This window comes from Sciurus vulgaris, assembly GCF_902686455.1.
Source record: "Sciurus vulgaris genome assembly, chromosome: 5".
In the NCBI taxonomy this organism is placed as follows: Eukaryota; Metazoa; Chordata; class Mammalia; order Rodentia; family Sciuridae; genus Sciurus; species Sciurus vulgaris.
Window position 1 is genome coordinate 36,600,852 of NC_136465.1, and position 20,058 is coordinate 36,620,909.

Below are 20,058 nucleotides of genomic sequence, written 5' to 3' on the forward strand. Positions count from 1 at the left end.
TGTGCCTGTTATAGTTTCTTTACAATCCACGGAATGGCAGGAAAGTAGACGATATTGTTTTCATATTCTATCTGGGTTTTGATTGTCTCAAAATATACATAAATTATGTGGTTTTTTTTGTTGATCTTATCGGATTTTAGCTAAAGTGACCCTTTTGGCTTTATTATTCTTATTGTTTACGAAGTTCACATTAAAGGAAAATTAAAATGTCACAATTTATCATGATTACATATAATCAAAATTTATTAATTTTAATCTTAGAGTACACATATACCTGGAATTGGAAACGTTAAAAATAAGCAAGTTCACAATAATAGTCTATGTTTTAACCGCAAACATTGTAAAGTGGAAAAAAGGCGGGGGGAAATAAAATCTAAGAGGGAGAGAGAGGTTTGGGGCAGTAAACCGGCCCATTTCCACTCGGCCCATTGGCTATTTGTGTCGTTGGGAATTAAAACTTAATTTAAGGAAGCGCTACAGATACAGAACGCTATTGGCGCCTTCTGTTACGTTACTGACCAAAAGCGACAGACCGAGGAAGGAGGTATTGTCTGAGCTGAACGAGCGCTAAAAGAAACGGCGGAAACCAAACCCAGTGCCTGCGGAGCAACGACTGGCTTCGAAGACTGCACCCCACACAGCGCCAGCCAACGGGATCAATCGTTTAACTTTGATATTTTTAATATTACTATCTAAATGGCACTCCCCAATCCTAAACGCCGTCTGAGACTCGGCCTCAAAATGCTTCGCTTATCTACATTCAAAACAGTGCCAGGAGCGGTTTTCCGGCAAAAACAAAACAAGACCGGAGCAAGCTTTTGTTTACTTTGCTTCTGCACAGAAGCCAGCGTCGCGGGGCGGAGACCCGTAGACTGCGACGCTGAACCGCGACACCAGGTCTCCAGGGCTCGACCCACCTGCCAGTCAGCCCCGCCGACCAGGCGGCTCGGACGCGGGCTCTCTCGCCCTTACGGTCGGCGCCGCACCGGGACTGGGTGGGGGCAGCCGGAGCGCGCGGCGTCATAAAGCGAAGCCGGAACGCAAGGGCGTCCGCCGAGGTTCGGGACGCCCCGGGCGAACCCCACTAGCGGCCCGCCCTCGCGGGGCGGGAGGCGCCAAGCGCCCGCCTCCCGTCTCCCTCCCTTCCCCCGCGGCCTGCCCCTGGGCGGCTTGGCGCAGCCCCGGCGTTGCCGCGGCCCGGACGCCGCAAAGCGTCCTGGGAGAGCCGGCTCGCACCGGAAGGACGCGCGGGCGCGCGGCGGCGGCGAGGTTATAAAAGGGAAGGAGCCGGCAGCAGGCGGAAGTGGGCGGTTCAGCTGCTTTGGACGCTGTTGTTTGGTGTGTGGGCCTCTTGAGGGGCGTTCTCTGGAGGCCCGCTGGTGCAGGCCGCAGTGACAGGGCCGCTCGCCCCTGCGCACCCCGCCTCTTCCCCGGTGCAGCGTCTGCTCGTGCCCTCCGCGTCCTGCAGGCCCAACATGGCGCAGGAGGTGTCGGAGTACCTGAGCCAGAACCCGCGGGTGGCCGCCTGGGTGGAGGCGCTGCGCTGCGAGGGCGAGACTGACAAACACTGGCGCCACCGCCGGGAGTTTTTGCTCCGCAACGCCGGGGACCTGGCCCCCGCGGGTGGCGCTGCCTCAGCTAACACGGACGAAGCTGCGGACGCCGAGAGCGGAACCCGCAATCGGCAGCTGCAGCAGCTCATCTCCTTTTCCATGGCCTGGGCAAACCACGTCTTCCTTGGGTGCCGGTGAGTAAGGAAGCGTCCCTAACCGGCTCTCGGTTTCTCTCCCGCCTCCAGACCGAGACCGGGGACCCGGGACCTTGAGCCCTCGGTTGTACCGGCCTCGGTGGGGAGGGGAAGTTGTGAAGCGCGGGAATCCGCGCCACCGGCTGCCCTCTAAGGGTGAGAAGGGCGTCCCTGCGAGCCGCCGACATAATTAACAGTCCGTGGGTGTCCCCGTTGTGTGGGGGCTGTCGGTGGTGGAGTTGGCGTAAAGCTGACAACGCTCTTGTAGAACGAAAGTTAGATTTAAAGGTTAGTAAGGAGTGACCCGCCTTCCAGATCTAAGGCATTTGTTTATGGGGTTCCAGGAAACAAAGTTCTTGGCGGTTGGTACACTTTCTTGATTGCAACCAGGAAATGCAGTTCCTGTGACTTTTTTTTTTTTGGCACACAAGTAGTAGCTTAGAAAAAAAAAAACTTTTTAAAAGTGACTTTTCTTTCTTTTTCAGGTACCCTCAAAAAGTTATGGATAAAATTCTTAGTATGGCTGAAGGCATCAAAGTGACAGATGCTCCAATCCATACAACAAGAGACGAACTGGTTGCCAAGGTGAAGAAAAGAGGGATATCGAGTAGCAATGGTTAGCAGATCATAGATGTGAACATACATAGGAGTTTAGAAAATAAATTTGATATAATTAGGAATTATTGTCATTACTAATTTTTTAACACCAGAATTTATATAATGTTCTTAAATTGGAATGTTAAATCTAAGTTATATGTCTTTGTGTTTTAGGCTCTGAATTTGATAGTTTATTTTGCTGTAGCATTTGAAGTGTCCAGTGTTGTCTGATGCTGTTAATATTTTTAATATTAGAAATTAATGGTTATGCAACACTGTTTTAAGACATTATTTCACACTTTTTAAAGAAACTACTAGTTCTGAAATATTTTCACTTTGTACCTTGATCTGTTTGAATAATTGTCTTGTCAGCTGATGTGTGTAATGTATTTTCTAGTTAAACATCTGTGTTTTCCTTTTTTTTTAGAAGGGGTAGAAGAGCTATCCAAAAAACGAATCATAGAAGGAAAAAACAACTCTGCAGTTGAGCGAGATCTTGCAAAAATTTCTGCCAAAACAGAACGTACATCAGCTCAGCCAGAAAACAGTTCTACATGTTCGGGGTCATCCACCAAATCAGAGAGTAGTGGGAACTCCACTCGCAGCGCTGGCATCTCTGGTCAGAATAGCTCTACAAGTGAGGGAGATCGATCTGTTTCCAGCCAAAGCAGCAGCAGCATTTCTTCTCAGGTAACAACAGCAGGATCTGGAAAAGCTTCTGAATCAGAAGCTCCAGATAAGCATGGTTCTGCATCATTTGTTTCTTCGTTTTTGAAATCCAGTGTGAATAGTCACGTGACCCAGTCCACTGATTCCAGACAACAAAGTGGCTCACCTAAAAAGAGTGGTTTGGAAGGTTCTTCAGTCTCTGTTTCTCAGAGCAGCTCAGAGATTGAGGTGCCCTTGTTGGGTTCTTCTGGAAGCTCAGAAGTAGAGTTGCCATTATTGTCTTCTAAACCTAGTTCAGAGACAGCTTCAAGTGGGTTAACTTCCAAAACTAGTTCAGAGGCAAGTGTTTCATCAATTTCTAAAAACAGTTCCTCATCAGGCACATCATTACTAACTCCCAAGAGCAGCTCAACAAATACATCACTGCTAACTTCCAAAAGCACTTCCCAGGTAGCTGCATCACTGTTAGCTTCCAAGAGCAGCTCCCAGACCAGTGGATCTATGGTTTCCAAAAGCAGTCCCTTAGCAAGTGTGTCCCAGCTAGCTTCTAAGAGTAGTTCTCAGAGTAGCACCTCACAGTTGCCTTCTAAGAGTACTTCACAGTCAAGTGAGAGTTCTGTCAAGTTCTCTTGTTGCAAATTAACCAATGAAGATGTGAAACAGAAGCAACCTTTCTTCAATAGACTGTATAAAACAGTGGCATGGAAATTAGTAGCTGTTGGTGGCTTTAGTCCCAATGTGAATCACGGAGAGCTCCTAAACGCAGCTATTGAGGCTCTGAAAGCAACACTGGATGTATTTTTTGTCCCACTAAAAGAACTGGCAGATCTGCCTCAAAATAAGAGCTCTCAAGAAAGTATTGTATGCGAATTGAGGTGCAAGTCAGTATACTTGGGCACTGGCTGTGGAAAAAGCAAAGAAAATGCAAAAGCAGTTGCATCAAGAGAAGCGTTGAAGTTATTTCTTAAGAAAAAGGTGGTGGTAAAAATATGTAAAAGGAAATACAGAGGCAGTGAGATAGAAGATCTAGTACTCCTTGATGAAGAATCAAGACCTGTAAACTTACCTCCAGCATTAAAACATCCTCAAGAATTGCTATAATGTATATGTCCAAAATATCACTGCATACAGTATCTGGTATTTGAAGAGAAAACTGGCTTACTTTTTTGTACAATATAAAACACAGGCTTTCACAGATTTTGTATTGCTTTTTTCCAGTTTTGCAGAAAATTTACATTCTAATTCTCTTCACAAGTAGAAGTTGTAAATAATTTATGAATGACAGTACACATTAAAAAGGTGTGCATTAACAGCATACCAGTATGCTGTTTTATTTGCTGAAGAAAATACTGTCTTCTATTTTTAATGATGTATTAGGTACGATGTGTAGTTCTGTAGAGTCTTAAAATTTTTGTACTACTTTAAATTTGGTGAAAATGTATTAAGTTGTCTACCATGCTTTTTTTTTTTAGCTGAATAAATCACATCAAAGAAAAGGGGACCACAGTATTTGAATGTCTGAAAGTCTGTGAAACTTAAGGTTTTAATAACGTTGCCCATAGTGTTGAACATGTCTGTAAAAGAATAAAGAAAAAAATAGTTGCCTCAGACTATTTTTATGAGAAGTTGTAAGCATTTTTTTAGATATAAAGCAGTATAATGTACTTATTGTTATTTTATTCTGAAGTTGTTTAAAATTCACCATGATTTTGACCGCTGCTGATTCTTTAAGCGGGTTAATTTATGTTTTGAGGTAAAATACAATTTACACTTTTTCTTAAAGACATAAATGTGGGTTTCTATATTAAGCATATTTTGTGACTACTATTAACAGATTGATTTGTTTTAGATATTAAATGCTTTAAGCTATTTTACCTTTTCAAGAAGTTGTGTTTTTTTTCTCCCTTAGGTCAGAACCTTACAAATAAGCATCCCACTATTAGTCATAGTAAATTACAATCCAGTGATTTTTAAAGTGATACACAACTTTTTATGAATAGGGAAGCTACAATTTTCAAATCCCAGAAAAATACTGAAAATTGACAGCCATGTTCATTTTAATGAACTTGTTCAACTGAATTACATCTGTTAGTAATGGAGTAGAATTTTATTTGTCTTAGGTGATTCTAACTATATTAATATATTGTGATATATTCTATTTTCTTTAAACTCTGGCCTAAGATATTTGATCTTTGTGGCCTTCTGGCTTCCTAGATGCTGTTATTAGGTGCTGCACATTGAGCAGTCATGGTAAAAATAGAGAAAAGAAATGACCTTTTATGGGCCAGCTGTATTGAAACTTGACATAAGCACAATTTATGTAGAAAAGTATTCCTGTTTTATATTCTAGGAATAATAGACAAGGATACATTTGTTTCTTATGCTTGAAATAATCAGGGACATTTTAATTTTATTAGGTAACATTTTTAAATGATTCACTTTTGAGGATGTTTCATTGGATACCAGAGCTAAAACCCGTATTCTATAAGTGGGTTACCTTTATACATTGTGGGAAGTGATAACATGAATGTACTGTGAAAGCACTTTTAATTGCTCACTTTTCTTAGTCTTGGAATGTATATTTTGTGGGATGGTGCTTACCAAAAAAGTGAGCCAGAAAGTAGAAAGAATAAATACATTGCTGAAATACATCTAATTAGGTGATTTGTTAATTTCCTGAAATGTCTTTTTTAAAGTTAATATAAAAGTGTTATATACTTAAATTACAGTGGGGTTTTGATGCTAAGGAAGCTGCCTGGTAGAACAAATGTTTCACATACAAACATCTGTTATAGTCTTAAAGCAAAAATACTCTTAAGTTAATCAAAATTTAAAGAACCTGTATTAAGAGAAATGTGTATTTCACAATTCCTCAAAAGAGTAGATTGCAGAAGAAGACAAGCACTTCAGGATTTGTTATTATTGAGGTAAAATCTTGGATCTCTCTTACTAGACATGGAACTTCTGGTAAACTTTAGCCTTACTTCAGCTATAAAATAGGACTAGTAGCCTCCTCATAGAGCAATGAAGATTAAATGATGTTTGAAGTACCTAGCATAATGCAAGCATACCATAGTTTACTAATTGTGTATATTTGTATTCTAATTTCCTCATGACCTTGTAAGTAGCTATTCTCATTTGACCAGTGTTTTCTAATGAAATAAACATGATTTGGTCAAAAAAAAAATTCCATCAAGCCCATGTCTGGTTTCAGAACCCAAATCCTTAAGTATGTTCTGTTGCTTTATCATTCTCACCTCTGCAAAATTTTTTGAAAAGAACACCTCAGAATGTGATTTTCTGCCAGTTTAGATCAGTGAGCAAAACATGTTTCCAAAGACCTTTGAAATGAATCTCTTCAAAAGCTCCTGTTTGTTATTAATGATTCTCTGTAGCTTGCATGTCCTGAATAGGTGGTGAATCATCCCATGGGGTACATTTGAAGTTTGAAAAGAAAAAGGAATAATTTGAGATCAAATTTAGTGACTAAAGAAGATAACAAATAACAGATTTTTTAAATCAATGAGGTACGACAGTTGTCCTAAGACATTTTTCTTTCTTTCTTTTTCTTTTTTTCTTTTCATCACAGAAAGTTGACTTTGAAGTATAGAACTGTTCATTAGTCTTTGACCCAAATTCTTGGGATTTGCCACTGCTGCCATTGGCCAGGGTAATTGTCATAGGATGTATGTAATTCTAAGGTCTTTGATAATGTATTATCTAAAGCCTGTGTCAATTTAAGTTGCCTGTGAAAGGGACTGTTTTTGCTGTCAAGGGCAGCTCTTGGTACAGATTTCTCCTTGCTATTTGGATTCCTGAGTTAATGGCAGCAACTGGGTACCAGGTCAGTCCCACAGGTTTACGCTGTTACAATTTAAGGGGAATTTGCAGGCTTAGTCCTCAAAAATTGGGCTGAAGTTCTAAATTGACCCATTTTCTAGACATGACACTTCTTTGAATATCAATGTTCACAACATGTTTTTGTGTATTATGAATAAATGAAATTCATTCTGTACCTTAAGTAAAAATAGATTAATATAGGGCTTAGCAAATCTTTATCTTTGCAGCTACTCCCCAAGAAAAGTATCAACACTAGACTTCATGTGTCTTTGACATCCTTAACACAACTTAATTGCTATCCAGCTAGAGCCACTTCTTTTCACTTGTTTTCAGTTTTTGTCTGGGGATGAGACTTGTGGGTGGTAGGGTGCTTACCTGGCATATGTGAGGCCCTGGGTTTCAGTACCCCACACTCAAACCCTTTCTACTTTTTTCTTTCCTTCCTTTAAAAAACAAAATCATCTGAAAATTAATTTTAAGATTTCTCATTTTCTGTTCCTTTGCTATTTAGCCAGCAAGAAAAATAGTGTAATGAGCAAGGCACCAAACTAAATTGCATTTTGAAATAAAGAGAAGTAACCGCAAACAGGGTTAGATACATTCTTTTTAATAAAAACTAGAGATCTCATGTGTCAGTACTTAAGAAATAATCATAAGTATTCTAATTTTGAACTTGATAGAGTAAAATCAGTCCTTGGAGGGCACTGGGTTGCAAACAATAATATACAAGCAGGAAATACACTGAACTCCAACTGTTATCTTGAAGTGGAACTGAGAATGTATGTGGCTTGAAAAGAAGCATAAGGACATGCACAAGGTGGACTATAATGGTAAGAATCACTTAGTGTTTTTCTTAGACTGTTTTCAATGTACCATGGCTTGGACACTTTGAAATAAAACCTGAATTCTGAATATGTAATCAGTGCTTTTTAAATTATATTTTAGCCATATTTCTCCAAAGTAAAATGGCATTAGCTTTGTAAAACAGATGAGCACAACTACTTTGGTCAAAGGTGGGTGGTCATACCCCATAGCTGAATTTCTTCTAACTTCCAATTCCAATTTTTGAGGTACCTCTTAGGACTGACCAGCAACTATGAGTACAATGTAAATAGTCAGCTTCTTCCTGCAACAGGCATTAGTGTGTGTATAAATAGAAGCTGCCAGTTTACTACAAAGTGGAAATCAAAACTATTTTTAAATAATGTGTCATATTAGAATTTTACAATTAATGACGACTCAAGTCAAACTTAAGGGACCATTACAGAAATGAACATTGAAAGAAACACTAAAAACAGTTGTCGTTTATTTCTTACTTTTTAAGCATGAAATACAATTGCAAAAGCCATACACATAAAGTCCAATAAATACCTGTGTAAAAGAATAAAACTATTTTTATCTGCAATGCAGAAACTCAAATCCAGTGTTCTTATAGGAGAGAGAATGATGCCTTGGCTCTAATTTGGGTCACTGAATATAAATACCAGTGAGACACACTGTCCATGATATTTGTTTCCTATATTCCAGAAAATAGAAAGTACAATCATTTTGAGGAAAAATCTATGAAATGTTATTTTAACTTTTAACTAGGAAACTTTCTAAAAGAGTAAACAGTGGGGCTCAGTGATAAAAGCAGCACTGTTTAGCATGCCCTCTATTGCACCAAAAAAGAACAGGAAGCTGCTCACATATGATCTGAAATAATTATAGAAAAACATTTTCTATACATTCTATTTGTACAATTCAAAGGGACAATTTAGATTCAATGATATAATCAATGATATAATGAATGGAAAAAATATATATTTTATGACTCCTTCCTTTTTCCTATATTACCAATTTTCTATAATTAAGGGGAAAATGATTTTCATGGAATAAAAACTAACAAAAGACCAGGTGCAATGACCCACACCCGAAGGCCAGTCTGCAACTTGGTGAGATCTTGTCTCAAAATAATAAAAGGGCTGGGGATGCAGCTCTGGTTGAACACCCTGGGTTCAATCCCCAGTACCATTAAAAAAAAAAAAAAAAAAAAAAAAAAAATACCGAAGGCTTCTGGACCTTAAATCCAGAATCACTCAGTTGCACAACACCAGGGGGAGCCATCCACATGGAATATAATGGATATCATTTAATACACCGAAGTGCGGTGCCCTTTGGAGTTGTGGGGAAAAGCAGCCTTTTTGGAAACCATGATATTGTATAAGTAAACATCGGAAAAATTAAATAATTTGAGGACTGGGAATGTAACTCAGTGGTAGATTGCTAGCCTCACATGTTGTAAGGCCCTGGGTTTGATCCCCAGCACCATAAAAAAATAACAATTTTAGTGATTCTATGAAGAAGAGATGCCATATAAATTTTAACAAACTTACTGGAAGTAGCATATGCTAAAGTTATTTGCTGAAGCTGGGGCACTTCTCATACTTGATCACAAATTATTTGCCCAACACATTCTTCTACAGGAAGAATTATTTCAAGACAGTAGCCTAAAATCAAGCCATGTGAGGTAGAGTAAGGCTGTTTGGGAAGTTATATATATTTTTTTCCTATTCACACAGCTTGGGGGAAATTCAGGAATTAGGCAAATGATTTATGTCAGCTCAAGTATGTATGAAAACTGTCTGCTTTGTGTTCTTGCATAGGGATAGAAAATGTGCCGTAGTTTATTACTGAACATTCAGTGTAAACCCACCATTTCTCACTCAGTTTCTCTTTCATTTCTTTTTTTGCCCTGTTGTTTTTCTTGGTTAACTTGTTGATGTAAGCTAACATAAATGAGTAAAGATTTTAAGACTTATACTTTCAGAAACCATGGAAGATAACATTTCTATAGTCAGATATCTGTCAATTTCAGTGTGTTGTTGGCTCTGGGAAAATAAATCACTGACCCTTTTGATCTGTATATAAACATAAGGCAAGAGGGAAAAGAGTGAGACAGAAAATAATATCAGGTCAGCTCAACTCTGTTTCTGATAAAATATAACAATGAGTTTTTGAAGAATTTGGTGGTTTTTAAAAAATTCAAAATGGTGTCCATTCTTATTGTAAGGGAATCTATGCCACCACATAACAAAGCATAGTTTTCCTAATGGAGCTCACCCTACAGCAGACAAAATGAAATGTCATTGACAGTATATTAGTTTTGTACTGCTGCTGTGACAATTTCCCACAAATTCAGTTGCACACATAATATAAATGTGTGGATTAGAAGTCCAGTGTGGGTCTGAGTGGGCAAAGGTTTTGGCAGCTCAGTGTCCCTTTCTGAGGCTCTACAGGAAATTTGCTTCCTTGCCTTTTCCAGCTTCTAGAAGCCACTCAAATTCCTTGGATTGTGGTCCTCTTCATCTTCCAAGCCAGCAACAATAGGTTGGGACCAGTTCATATGCATCACACCTTGCTTCTGCTGTGTCACATCTTTTTCTGACTCCCACATGTCTACCTCCCTCTTCAACTTTTCCCTCTCTCTCTTATAAGGACCTTTGTGATTACACTGGTTTCACCCATATAGTTTCCCAATTTTAAGATCAATTGCTTAGCAACTTTATTTTTATCTAGTTGTTGATGGACCTTTATTTTTTCCTTATTTTTATGTAGTGCTGAGGATTGAACCCAGTGCTTCACACGTGCTAGGTAAGCACTCTACCTCTGAGCCACAACCCCAGTCCTCTTAGCAGCTTTAATTCAATCATCTTTAAGCTTAATTATCTTTTGCCACATAATGTAACACATTCACAGGTTCTAGATATTAGGATGTAGGTATCTTTGGGGGTCCTTCTGGCCTACCACATACAGATTTGAACTCACCACTATCACTACTACCTTTATCTCAGGAGTACTGGCTTTCTAACTTCAGAAATGACAAGTGTCGACTGTCTTCCTGCTGAGCAAGACATACACACTATACAAATCCCATGCAAAGTGGTACAGCTCAAAAATGATTCTACAATGCTGCTTGATAAATTGCTGTAAGATGCAAATTTTTCTTTTAAAAGTGTTTCATCACTAGTAGTTTGTCACTTATTCCTCAAAGTCTAATAAGGGAATCTCTTTCAACTGAAAGTATCCTTAAAAGAGACTTGCTACCAAAGAGCAGGTAATAGAAGTAGAATTTCAGGTACCATGGCAAATAAGTTATTTGAGAGCTTTTCGAGACTTCTCTTGGGGCATAGAGTAGAATCACAGACTTGGCCATAATGTTAGATGCTATGGTATAGCTATAAAGTGCTCTGTGGCTATTCTCATTTACTTATTGCCTGATTCTGATATAAATGTTAAATGTCAACATTTTTTTGTTGTTGCTTAGCCAAAAATACATCTTAAATGTAGCTGGACAAATAGCCAAAGGTACATATAATTATTAAAACACTGAATTGTACAGCCTATAGTCATAACAGTTAAATATATCCTAGGCAATTTTTGGGGGGTAGTACCAGGGATTGAACTCAGGGGCATTTAGCCACTGAGTCACATCCCCACCCTATTTTGTATTTTACTTAGAGACAGTCTCACTGAGTTGCTTAGTGCCTCTCTTTTGCTAAGGCTGGCTTTGAACTTGCAGTTCTCCTGCCTCAGCCTTAGAGACAGAGTCTCACTGAGTTGCTTAGTGCCTCCCTTTTGCTAAGGCTGGCTTTGAACTTGCAATTCTCCTGCCTCAGCCTCCCGAGTCACTGGGATTACAGGCATGTGCCACTGTGCCCAGTCATCCTAGGCAATTTTTAAAAATCACATTGATTGCCTTTATCCAGTACTTCACTGCAAGGATCCCAAAGAGGTAACAGGGAAGTATTCACAAATATCACAATATATGCTTCATTCCAGAAATATATATAACTCTAAATCGGAATTTGTTTTTTCACCATGGCATGGTGGCACACACCTGTAATCCCCATGACTTGGGAGGCTGAGGCAGGAGGATCATGGGTTCAAAGCCAGCCTCAACAACTAAGTGAGGTCCCAAGCAACTCAGCATGACCCTGTCTCTAAATAAACATTTTAAAAAGGGCTGGAGATGTGGCTCAGTGGGAAAAAGCCACTGGTTAATCCCTGGTACAAAAAAAAAAAAAAATTGTTTTTTTTTTCAAAAAAACACATACCTGAAATCTCAGCTTCATGGGAGGCTGAGGCAGGGGGATGGCAAGTTTGAGGTCAGCCTGGGCAAATTAGTGAGACCTTGTCTCAAAATTTTAAAAATGGCTGTGGTTTTGCTTGGTTGTAGAGCAACTTGCCTAGTATGCACAAAGCCCCAATTTCAATCCCCAGTAAAACACACACACTCACACACATGCACACGTGTGCGTGCACGCACACACACACATACACACACACAGCATACAAATCTCAATTTTGTGTACTTGAGAGTACTTGAGAGTTCTTGAGATTGGGGCTGTTGCTCCGTGGTAGAGCAGAAAAGGTCCAGGGTTCAATCCAAAGTGAAGAATGAGGAAAAGGAAGAGGGGGAAGCGGGGAGGGGAAGAGTTTCTCTTGGAAAGGATATCTTCATTTCATCATTCTACCACTGAATACATTTTTAGAACATTTTTTGGAATGGCCATTTTTTTACCCAGAGACATATTCTTGGGAATTGCTTTAGTGATTTATAGAAAATATTAGTACTTCATGAATTAATTTGATATTTACATTTACTTGGGATTAGGGTACAAAGTGCATTTCTAATCAGATGGAGCCTCAACATTCCTCACCAGTTTTGATGATTCGCAAGTCCCCACTCCAGATCTCACTGTTTTTTGCAAACTGGTTTAGAGATACAATTTGTTCTGGTCCAATCTTACCATTTCTTGAATGCCTGTGTATGTTCTTTTGTTGTAAGTTACAGATATTACTTTAAAATAGCAAAACAAAACTTATTAAAAGGATACTGGGTGGTGGATTGAGTGAAAAGATTAAACAAGCGGATCTTAAGAATCTTGTGCAGACAGATTCATCAAAGCACTGTCACCAAAACAATTCAGTTTCAATCATTTTATGCTCTAAAGCTTCACATTCTCTGAGAAGAGAGTGGGGGTGGGGGGACTGAAAACTTTTCAACTATTGCTCTTGGCTTTTCCAACATGGCTTGAGCCAAGAACATGCTTGAATTCAAAACTGTGGGACCAGAACAAAGGTCAGTTACTAATCTGAAGTTGGGCAATAATAGGTCTTTGAACCAGCTAAAAATCTGTCCTGAGTTGGGCACCTTGACTGACATTCCCATTTGGGATCACGTGGCTGGGTACGGGGTGGGCAGTGGTTGTGGTTAAGACAGTTCTCTTATGTTCGCTGCCTCAGGGATAATTCTCCAGAGGGCTGCTTTAACCACAAAAAGGGAAAATAGATGACTTTAGAATGTCTCAGTGTTAGCAAGTGGCTGTGGAGACTTCCAACCGGTCCTTGCCATAGTCCACATTCAGAGAGCCATTAAAGCCATCCAGCCTCCCCAGATCCTGGAGCACACTCTCCTCAAAGTCTTTTCCCCACAAGCCCCCAAACAGCTATGCCCTAAGAAAAATGGTCAAGGGATTGCCTCAGAAGCTCCCCCAGACAACTGATCAAAACAGGGTGGTGCCGGTGCTTTTCCTGCACTGCAGTTTTCCCCCCCTCCTCCCCTTGTTTCCTTTCTACTGGATTTCGAGTTACGGTCACATCCCACTGAAGCAGCTCTTGGTTGCGGGCACCTTTCGTGCCAGGTCTGCACTAATTAAGACAATTGGTAAGGAGCTGCTGAAAGATGTCAACCATCTTAACTTACAGTCTACCTGGTCTCCCTTAGTGCCCTACCCTCACTTTTTGGTCAACACTGCCTCCCCGGGGAAGTTAATTCAATCCCCAGTACCCTCCCACTTACCCCCAAAAAAGGAGAGAGAAAGTAGACAAAGGAGACTAACCCTAAGCATAATTGAAGTCTCAAAAACAATTTGAAATTGTTGAAAATTGTAGTTGAATTGAAAGTTGAAATAGTTAAATATTTAATAATATTCCAAGAAAAATTTGATAAAGGTAAAAGACAGCCAGAATCAATATACTGAAGAAGCACACCACGTATCAGGAAAAATTGACCTATAATACTAAGTACGTTGTTGAGCCTAAGACCATCTGCTCAAAAGCCAAAACTTGGGAAATGAGAGTTGGTGGGAAGAAAATCAGTTTTATTCAAGAGCCAGCACCCTGGAAGATTGGGGGAGCTGTTGTCTCAGAGCTCATCTTTGGGAACTCAGGAACATGAAAGGACTTTTACAGGGAGGAAAGGCGATGCAGGAGGCAGCGCAGGAAGCAGTGCAGGAAGACTACATACTGAGTGTGGTCTTCATCCTCCGGCATGTGTCCCTCTTCTTTCTCAAATCACAATTGACTGCAACCTCCTGGGGCTAGTTCCTGCAATTCTGTAGACAAAGAAATTAATTTTCTGCAAGTTAAACATCACAGCAAGTTACCTTTGTGTTAGTTGATGCCCAAGACTAAAGAACAAGTGGGGCATTACATATTCAGATGTTATCTGAGGATTACAATAGGTTCTGGGTTTAAAATACAAAGTTTATTTTGGCAATTAGCATATTAATCAATTAGGAGTAGCTTTCTTTAAAATTTAGAATGCCAGACACAGGTAGGGAAGGTAATTCTGTGAAGAACAACTAGCCAAGGAGCAGCCACTGTTTCAAATATTAACACGAATTTTCATAAAATTTCTGGACTTCAAAGATGTGTTTTAAAAGGGATACTTTGAGTGTTCAGGCAAAAAGATCAAGTCATTTTTATAAGCAAAAACTCAGAGTGACCTTGACTTCTTCACAGTAACATTTAGCACCAAAGATACTAAGGAAAAAAACATGAAGAATTTTATATCCAAGCAAACAGTGATTCCAATATAAAGGAAATAACAAAAATTTTAACATGCGGAAGCTCAAGGAGTATTGAACTCATGAACCTTACATAAGCAATGTCCTACAGCAAACTTTACCCAACAAGAGGCAACAGAGATACTACAGCAGCGGAAGCAATCACTGACTACTTAGTATGACAGAGATTAAAGCAAACTCATAGGTTAAAATGACAGAAAGTAAACTTTATATTTTCTGGCAATGTAGAAATGAGATGATAAAAGTTGGGACAGAAAGGACAAAGGAAGTAGGTGAAAATAAATGTACAAATTTACTCATCTTTAATAGATAGGGTCAAAGTTTGCTATTTGATGCTGGCAAATCAAATAAAGTTTTTTTTTTTTTTTTTTTTTTTTTTTTTAAGCATCCAAGGTAAATACCAATTGGGAATAGTATGTAGGTAAATAATAAATTTGGAAATAGTATATAGTATACATCAATAACAATCATCTAAATTTGGGACTATATAGTCATAGAAAATTAACAGGTACTGTCTAAAGAAGTGAGAGATTATGGGCGTAATATAAAGTTATGTTAACAAGTAACCTCGCCTCTGGGAGACCTCCCCAAATCTTACTACTTATCAAAAAAAACAACAACAACAAAAACCAAACAAAAACAGAAAATAAACAATGCAGTGACATCTTGAAAAAGATTTTAAAAAGCACAAAATAAATAGTACAGAACCAATACTAAACATATTTGTCTCATCAAAAAATCTAAACAAAAAATCTCAACAAATAAGCTTACTTATTTAAAGAAAACAATTTTCAGATTGAATCTCAAAGCAATATACAACTCTATGCTGCCTTCAGGAAACAACTAGAACAAAAGTATGAAGGAAGCTTGAAAATGAAAGGACAGTCACAATAGAAAAATAAAAATAAAAAATATCACATTGGTAATGTGTGAAAAGTGCTTACAATCTTGCCTTGCATATAACAAGTGCTATTAAAACGTTGACCAAAACAAAAGTATCCCAAAAAGAAAGCAGGAGTTGAGCTCTTACTATCAGATAAGTTTGAATTAAGGTCAAAAATTAATAAACAAAGATGTACTTCATAATGGTAAGGGGCATAACTCACAATATAAATAGGCTAATAGTTAATAGTTATGAATAGTTATGAACCAAAAAGTAGAGCATTGACATTCAACATTTATAAGGAAAAATTATAGGAGATACCAGACAAAGAGACCCAAGTGTATTCATTACTTTCAATCACCTCTCATGTTCCATGACAGATCAATGGACAGCAGAGAATCTAGATAGCATAATTTTAAAAATAGATCTAACACATATCCTACTTATCAAACACTGATTACTGAAAAAGGCAATAAGATTGATTTTTACAAGTGCTCATGGGACATTTATAAAGATAAAATATAATTGTACAGACAATTGTCTCATTGCAATGCAAAAAAATTAGGAAGGCTGAGACAGAACGATAACAAGTTCAAGGCCAGCCTCAGCAACTTAGTGAGACTCTAACAACTTACCGAGACACTGTCTCAAAATTAAAAATAAAAATAGGCTGTGGCTGTGGCTCAGTGAGTAAGCGCCCCTGGGTTCAATCTCTGGTACAAACAAAAACCAAACAAAAATAAAAGATTAGGAATAATGTCACTAAAAAAAAGTATGTGAAATCTGAAAATTTTACGATAATTTCTTAAATAATTCTAGAATGAAAGAAATACGAAGTAATTAGCAAATAAAAAAATGGAAAACATTATATATTTCAATATATGGAATGTAGTTCAGGTGTAGCTCAAGTGATGTTTAGATCTGAAGCCAAATTAAGAAGGAAAATGTAAATTAAAGAAGAAAAATAAATGTAAGCAAAGCAGAAGAAAGAAATTAATGAAAAATCAGAAGTTAATGGAATAGGAAATTAGTTTTCTAGCAAAAATATAACATCATAATCAGTCCAGAAGATAAAAAAAAAAAAAATTGAAACAGATCAATTACTATAAGAAAAAAGGAAACTTACAAAGTTACCCTTAAAATGCAGCATTCCCAGGTAGTTTCACAGAGGAATACTAAAAAATCTTTAAAGCAAAGACAATTTCAAAATTTTAACTGTTCCAGTTCTCATAAAAGAGCAATTTCATCAGTGTTTTGTTAATGAGTCAAGGATACCATTAATAAAATCTCAACAAAGATTGCTCACAAAGTGAAAACTTTAGTCTAATCTCAGATATGAATGCAATGTAAAGATTCTAAGTGAAATATGAATAAAAAACTCCAGCAACACATTTATTAAAAGAATAAATGCATCATGATCAAATAAAGTTTATTCTTGGGTTGTAAGTATGGTGTGCCATTCTTGGATAAAAGGAAGATGGTAACAAAACAAAACAACAAAACATAACATATACTTGAAGTGCCCCTCTCTGTTCCCAAGAACTAAACCAAGTTAAAAGAACAATGAAAGCAAGTCTGGGCTGGAATGAATGCTCAGATAAATACCATAGTGAAAAACACTGGCTTTCTCTGATGTATGCTGGGAATTAAGGAAAGTTAGTGTTACCTGTGGAAAGCCGCTTTCTTGCACGCATGCCAAATTCTGGGATGCTGGTTATACAACGGGACAAAGCAAACTAAGTTAGCGATGTCACTTCTTCTGTAGTCTGCCTTATAAAACGCCTCTCCTTGCTGTAACTGGTACAGAATTCAGGGCTGTGGCGAGGACAAATGTCACTCGTCCAGCAGGCTGGCCGCCACGGAACAAGTTGTCATGAGGGATGGAGGCAGTATTTTCTGGACTGACATTGTGAGGAATGGAGGCATTACTTGGAGAAACACTGTGAGAGACAGATGCAAACTGTCCAGACTGTCATCACTGAACCTTTCCCATAAGAAATTTTCAGTAAACCTGAAGTCTCACATGCTCTGAGTGCTTTCTTTGGTCTCTCAGTAACCTATCCCACTGCCCTAGCACAACTGGGCTGTGGATAGTATGTATAGTCAAATATTAGAAATGGTCAAATATTAGGAAATCTACTTCTTGACCACATTAGAAATGGTCAGATATTAGGAAATCTTTATTGCCTTTATTTATCATAAGTAGAAAAATTATGTATTAAAAAAAGATTCTTAAAGGCATGTGAAACTTTTCATATCCATCCTTGACACTCTTTCTTCTTTTTTTTTTTCCTTGCGGTGCTGGGGATCTGCTGGGGATCTGCTGGGGATCAAACCCAGGGCCTTGTGCATGCAAGGCAAGCATGCTACTGACTGAGCTATCTCCCCAGGCCCCTTTCTTGACACTCTTAACAAGTATATATTGATATATCCTTACCTGATGTAATATACTTATCTCAACCACAAAGACATAATCTGTTTAATATGAAAACACTTGGAACACTTATTAGATTCAGGACAAAGCCATGCGCCACAGTGCATGCCTGTAATCCCAGTGACTCAGGAGGATGAGACAGAAGGATTGCAAATTCAACACCAAACTTGCAATTTAGCAAGACCTTGCCTCAAAATAAAAAGGCTGGAGATGAAAAAGTGATAGAGTGCCCCTGAGTTTCCTCCCCCAGCACTGCAAAAGAAAAAGAAAAAATAATGATTCAGGACAAGATAAGTATTGTCTTAAGCAATGGAAAATGGAATCCAATAAGGAAAAGATATTGTTGTTTAAACATTGGAAAGGAGGTAAAACTATTGTTAATTAGCTATGATAAAAATGTCTAATAGAATGCCCTCAAGTCAATTAAAAAGGCTAAAGAAAGAAAGAAATTTAATAAATCTTGTCTGTTTAAATAATATAGTACCTGCAACAAAAGGAGGTAAAGTCATTGTGTGTTTAAGCAGGGAAACAAGTTTTCCTATTTGTCAGTGGCCTATGATGGTGACTCACACCTTATGCTCATTAACAGAACAGAGGGTTCAAAGGTCTTTCTACCCAGACCATTGTTGGTGGAAGAGGACCTGTGCTAGTGGCCTGTTCCTCTGAGAAAGAAGTCAGTTTAGGCAACCTCTGCTCCCATGTCACTAGACCCACAGATAGGGAGGGGTCAGTGGGTTGGTCCTTGTGATGCTGACGATGTTCCTGACACTAGAGGTTCGTTGAATCACAAGGAAGTGATTCTTTCTTTTTCTCTCTCCTTCCCTTCCTCCCTCATTCCCTCCCTCCTTCCCTCCTTTTCTTTCTTTCATACTGGGGATTGAACCCAAGAGTGCTTTACCACTGAGTTAAGTCCCCAGTCCTTCTTATTTTTTTCTTTTGAGGCAGGATCTTGCTAATGCTTAAGTTCTCCCTAAATTTCAAGACTGACGTTGAACTTGCAATCCTCCTGCCTCTGCTTCCTGAGTTGCTGGGATTACAAGCACACACCCATGCCCAGCAAGGACACAATTCTTAATTATGTGAATTGAAAGATAAAAATTATCTGATATGAATTTTTTTTGCCATTGTTTTTCATTCAGAGAATCAGATGGAAAGTTGAAATATTTTATTGTTTATAATTTGTTCATCTTTGATGTGGTTTTTTTTTTTTTTTTTTTTTTTTTTTTTTTTTTTTTGTGGTGCTGGGGATTGAACCCAGGACCTTGTGCTTATGAGGCAAGTGCTCTACCAACTGAGCTATCTCCCCAGCCCCTCATCTTTGATTTTTAGATCAAGGATTTTTAGTTTTTTTGGGAAAGTGGTCTTTTTTATTTTTTGAGGGGGAGTAAATTAAAATTTATTTCATATTTATTGCTCTGCCTTAGTTATTGCTTGCCAGACATTCCTGTTCTACGTCCAAGCTCCCTCACCTGTCTAAAGAGACTAAGGTCTTTTGAAAAAAAATTTTAAGTCTTTTTTTTCCCCTTTAGGACTACATCCATGCATCCTAGCCGCAATAAGATCCTAGAAGTTTTTCGATTATTTTTCTTATATTCTGGCAGGAATTGATCTCATTCTCACTTATTGAATTCTTACCATCCACACTATATGCATTTTGAAATTGAATTAATTTTCTAGGAGTGAAAATAAGTCATTGAGGTCATTCCCTTGTGTAAGCCAAATGCCTGCCTAGTCATAGGTTAAAAAGAAGTGACCTCTGGCCATTCTTCTGGTGTCCACTTTCCTTCAAAAAGATTTAGTAGGTGGCAGGTGTTTTCAGGGAAAACTCTCTTGCTTGTTTTCTACAGATAGCTTCATTTACAGTTTTGAGGGGTTTTCCTTCCTAAAAAGGACTATAATATGTTATTTGCAAGTACAAAATAAGCTACAATAAACTTATTATTCTGTACAATGAAAATGTACTTATTAAAAAAAAAAGAATGCTTTTGCCAATAACTCTGATGGTTCTTAATAGAGACAACAAAATACAAACTCT

At 38.4% G+C, this 20,058-nt stretch overlaps 1 protein-coding gene across 2 annotated transcripts; it reads left to right on the forward strand.

Annotated features, from left to right (window-relative positions):
- The first annotated feature begins 1,192 nt into the window (after positions 1 to 1,192).
- On the forward strand, positions 1,193 to 6,593 carry CDKN2AIP (CDKN2A interacting protein). Of its 2 annotated transcripts, none has more exons than XM_079141054.1 (3): positions 1,193 to 1,747; positions 2,233 to 2,332; positions 2,772 to 2,915. In XM_079141054.1, the coding sequence occupies exons 1-3, from the start codon at positions 1,476 to 1,478 to the stop codon at positions 2,778 to 2,780; spliced, it is 381 nt and encodes a 126-aa protein (XP_078997180.1). In that variant the 5' UTR covers positions 1,193 to 1,475; the 3' UTR covers positions 2,781 to 2,915. The 2 variants fall into 2 exon arrangements, with proteins under 2 accessions (XP_078997180.1, XP_078997179.1); XM_079141053.1 differs by having other exon boundaries at positions 1,226 to 1,747; positions 2,233 to 2,363; positions 2,772 to 6,593.
- The last annotated feature ends 13,465 nt before the right edge of the window (positions 6,594 to 20,058 follow it).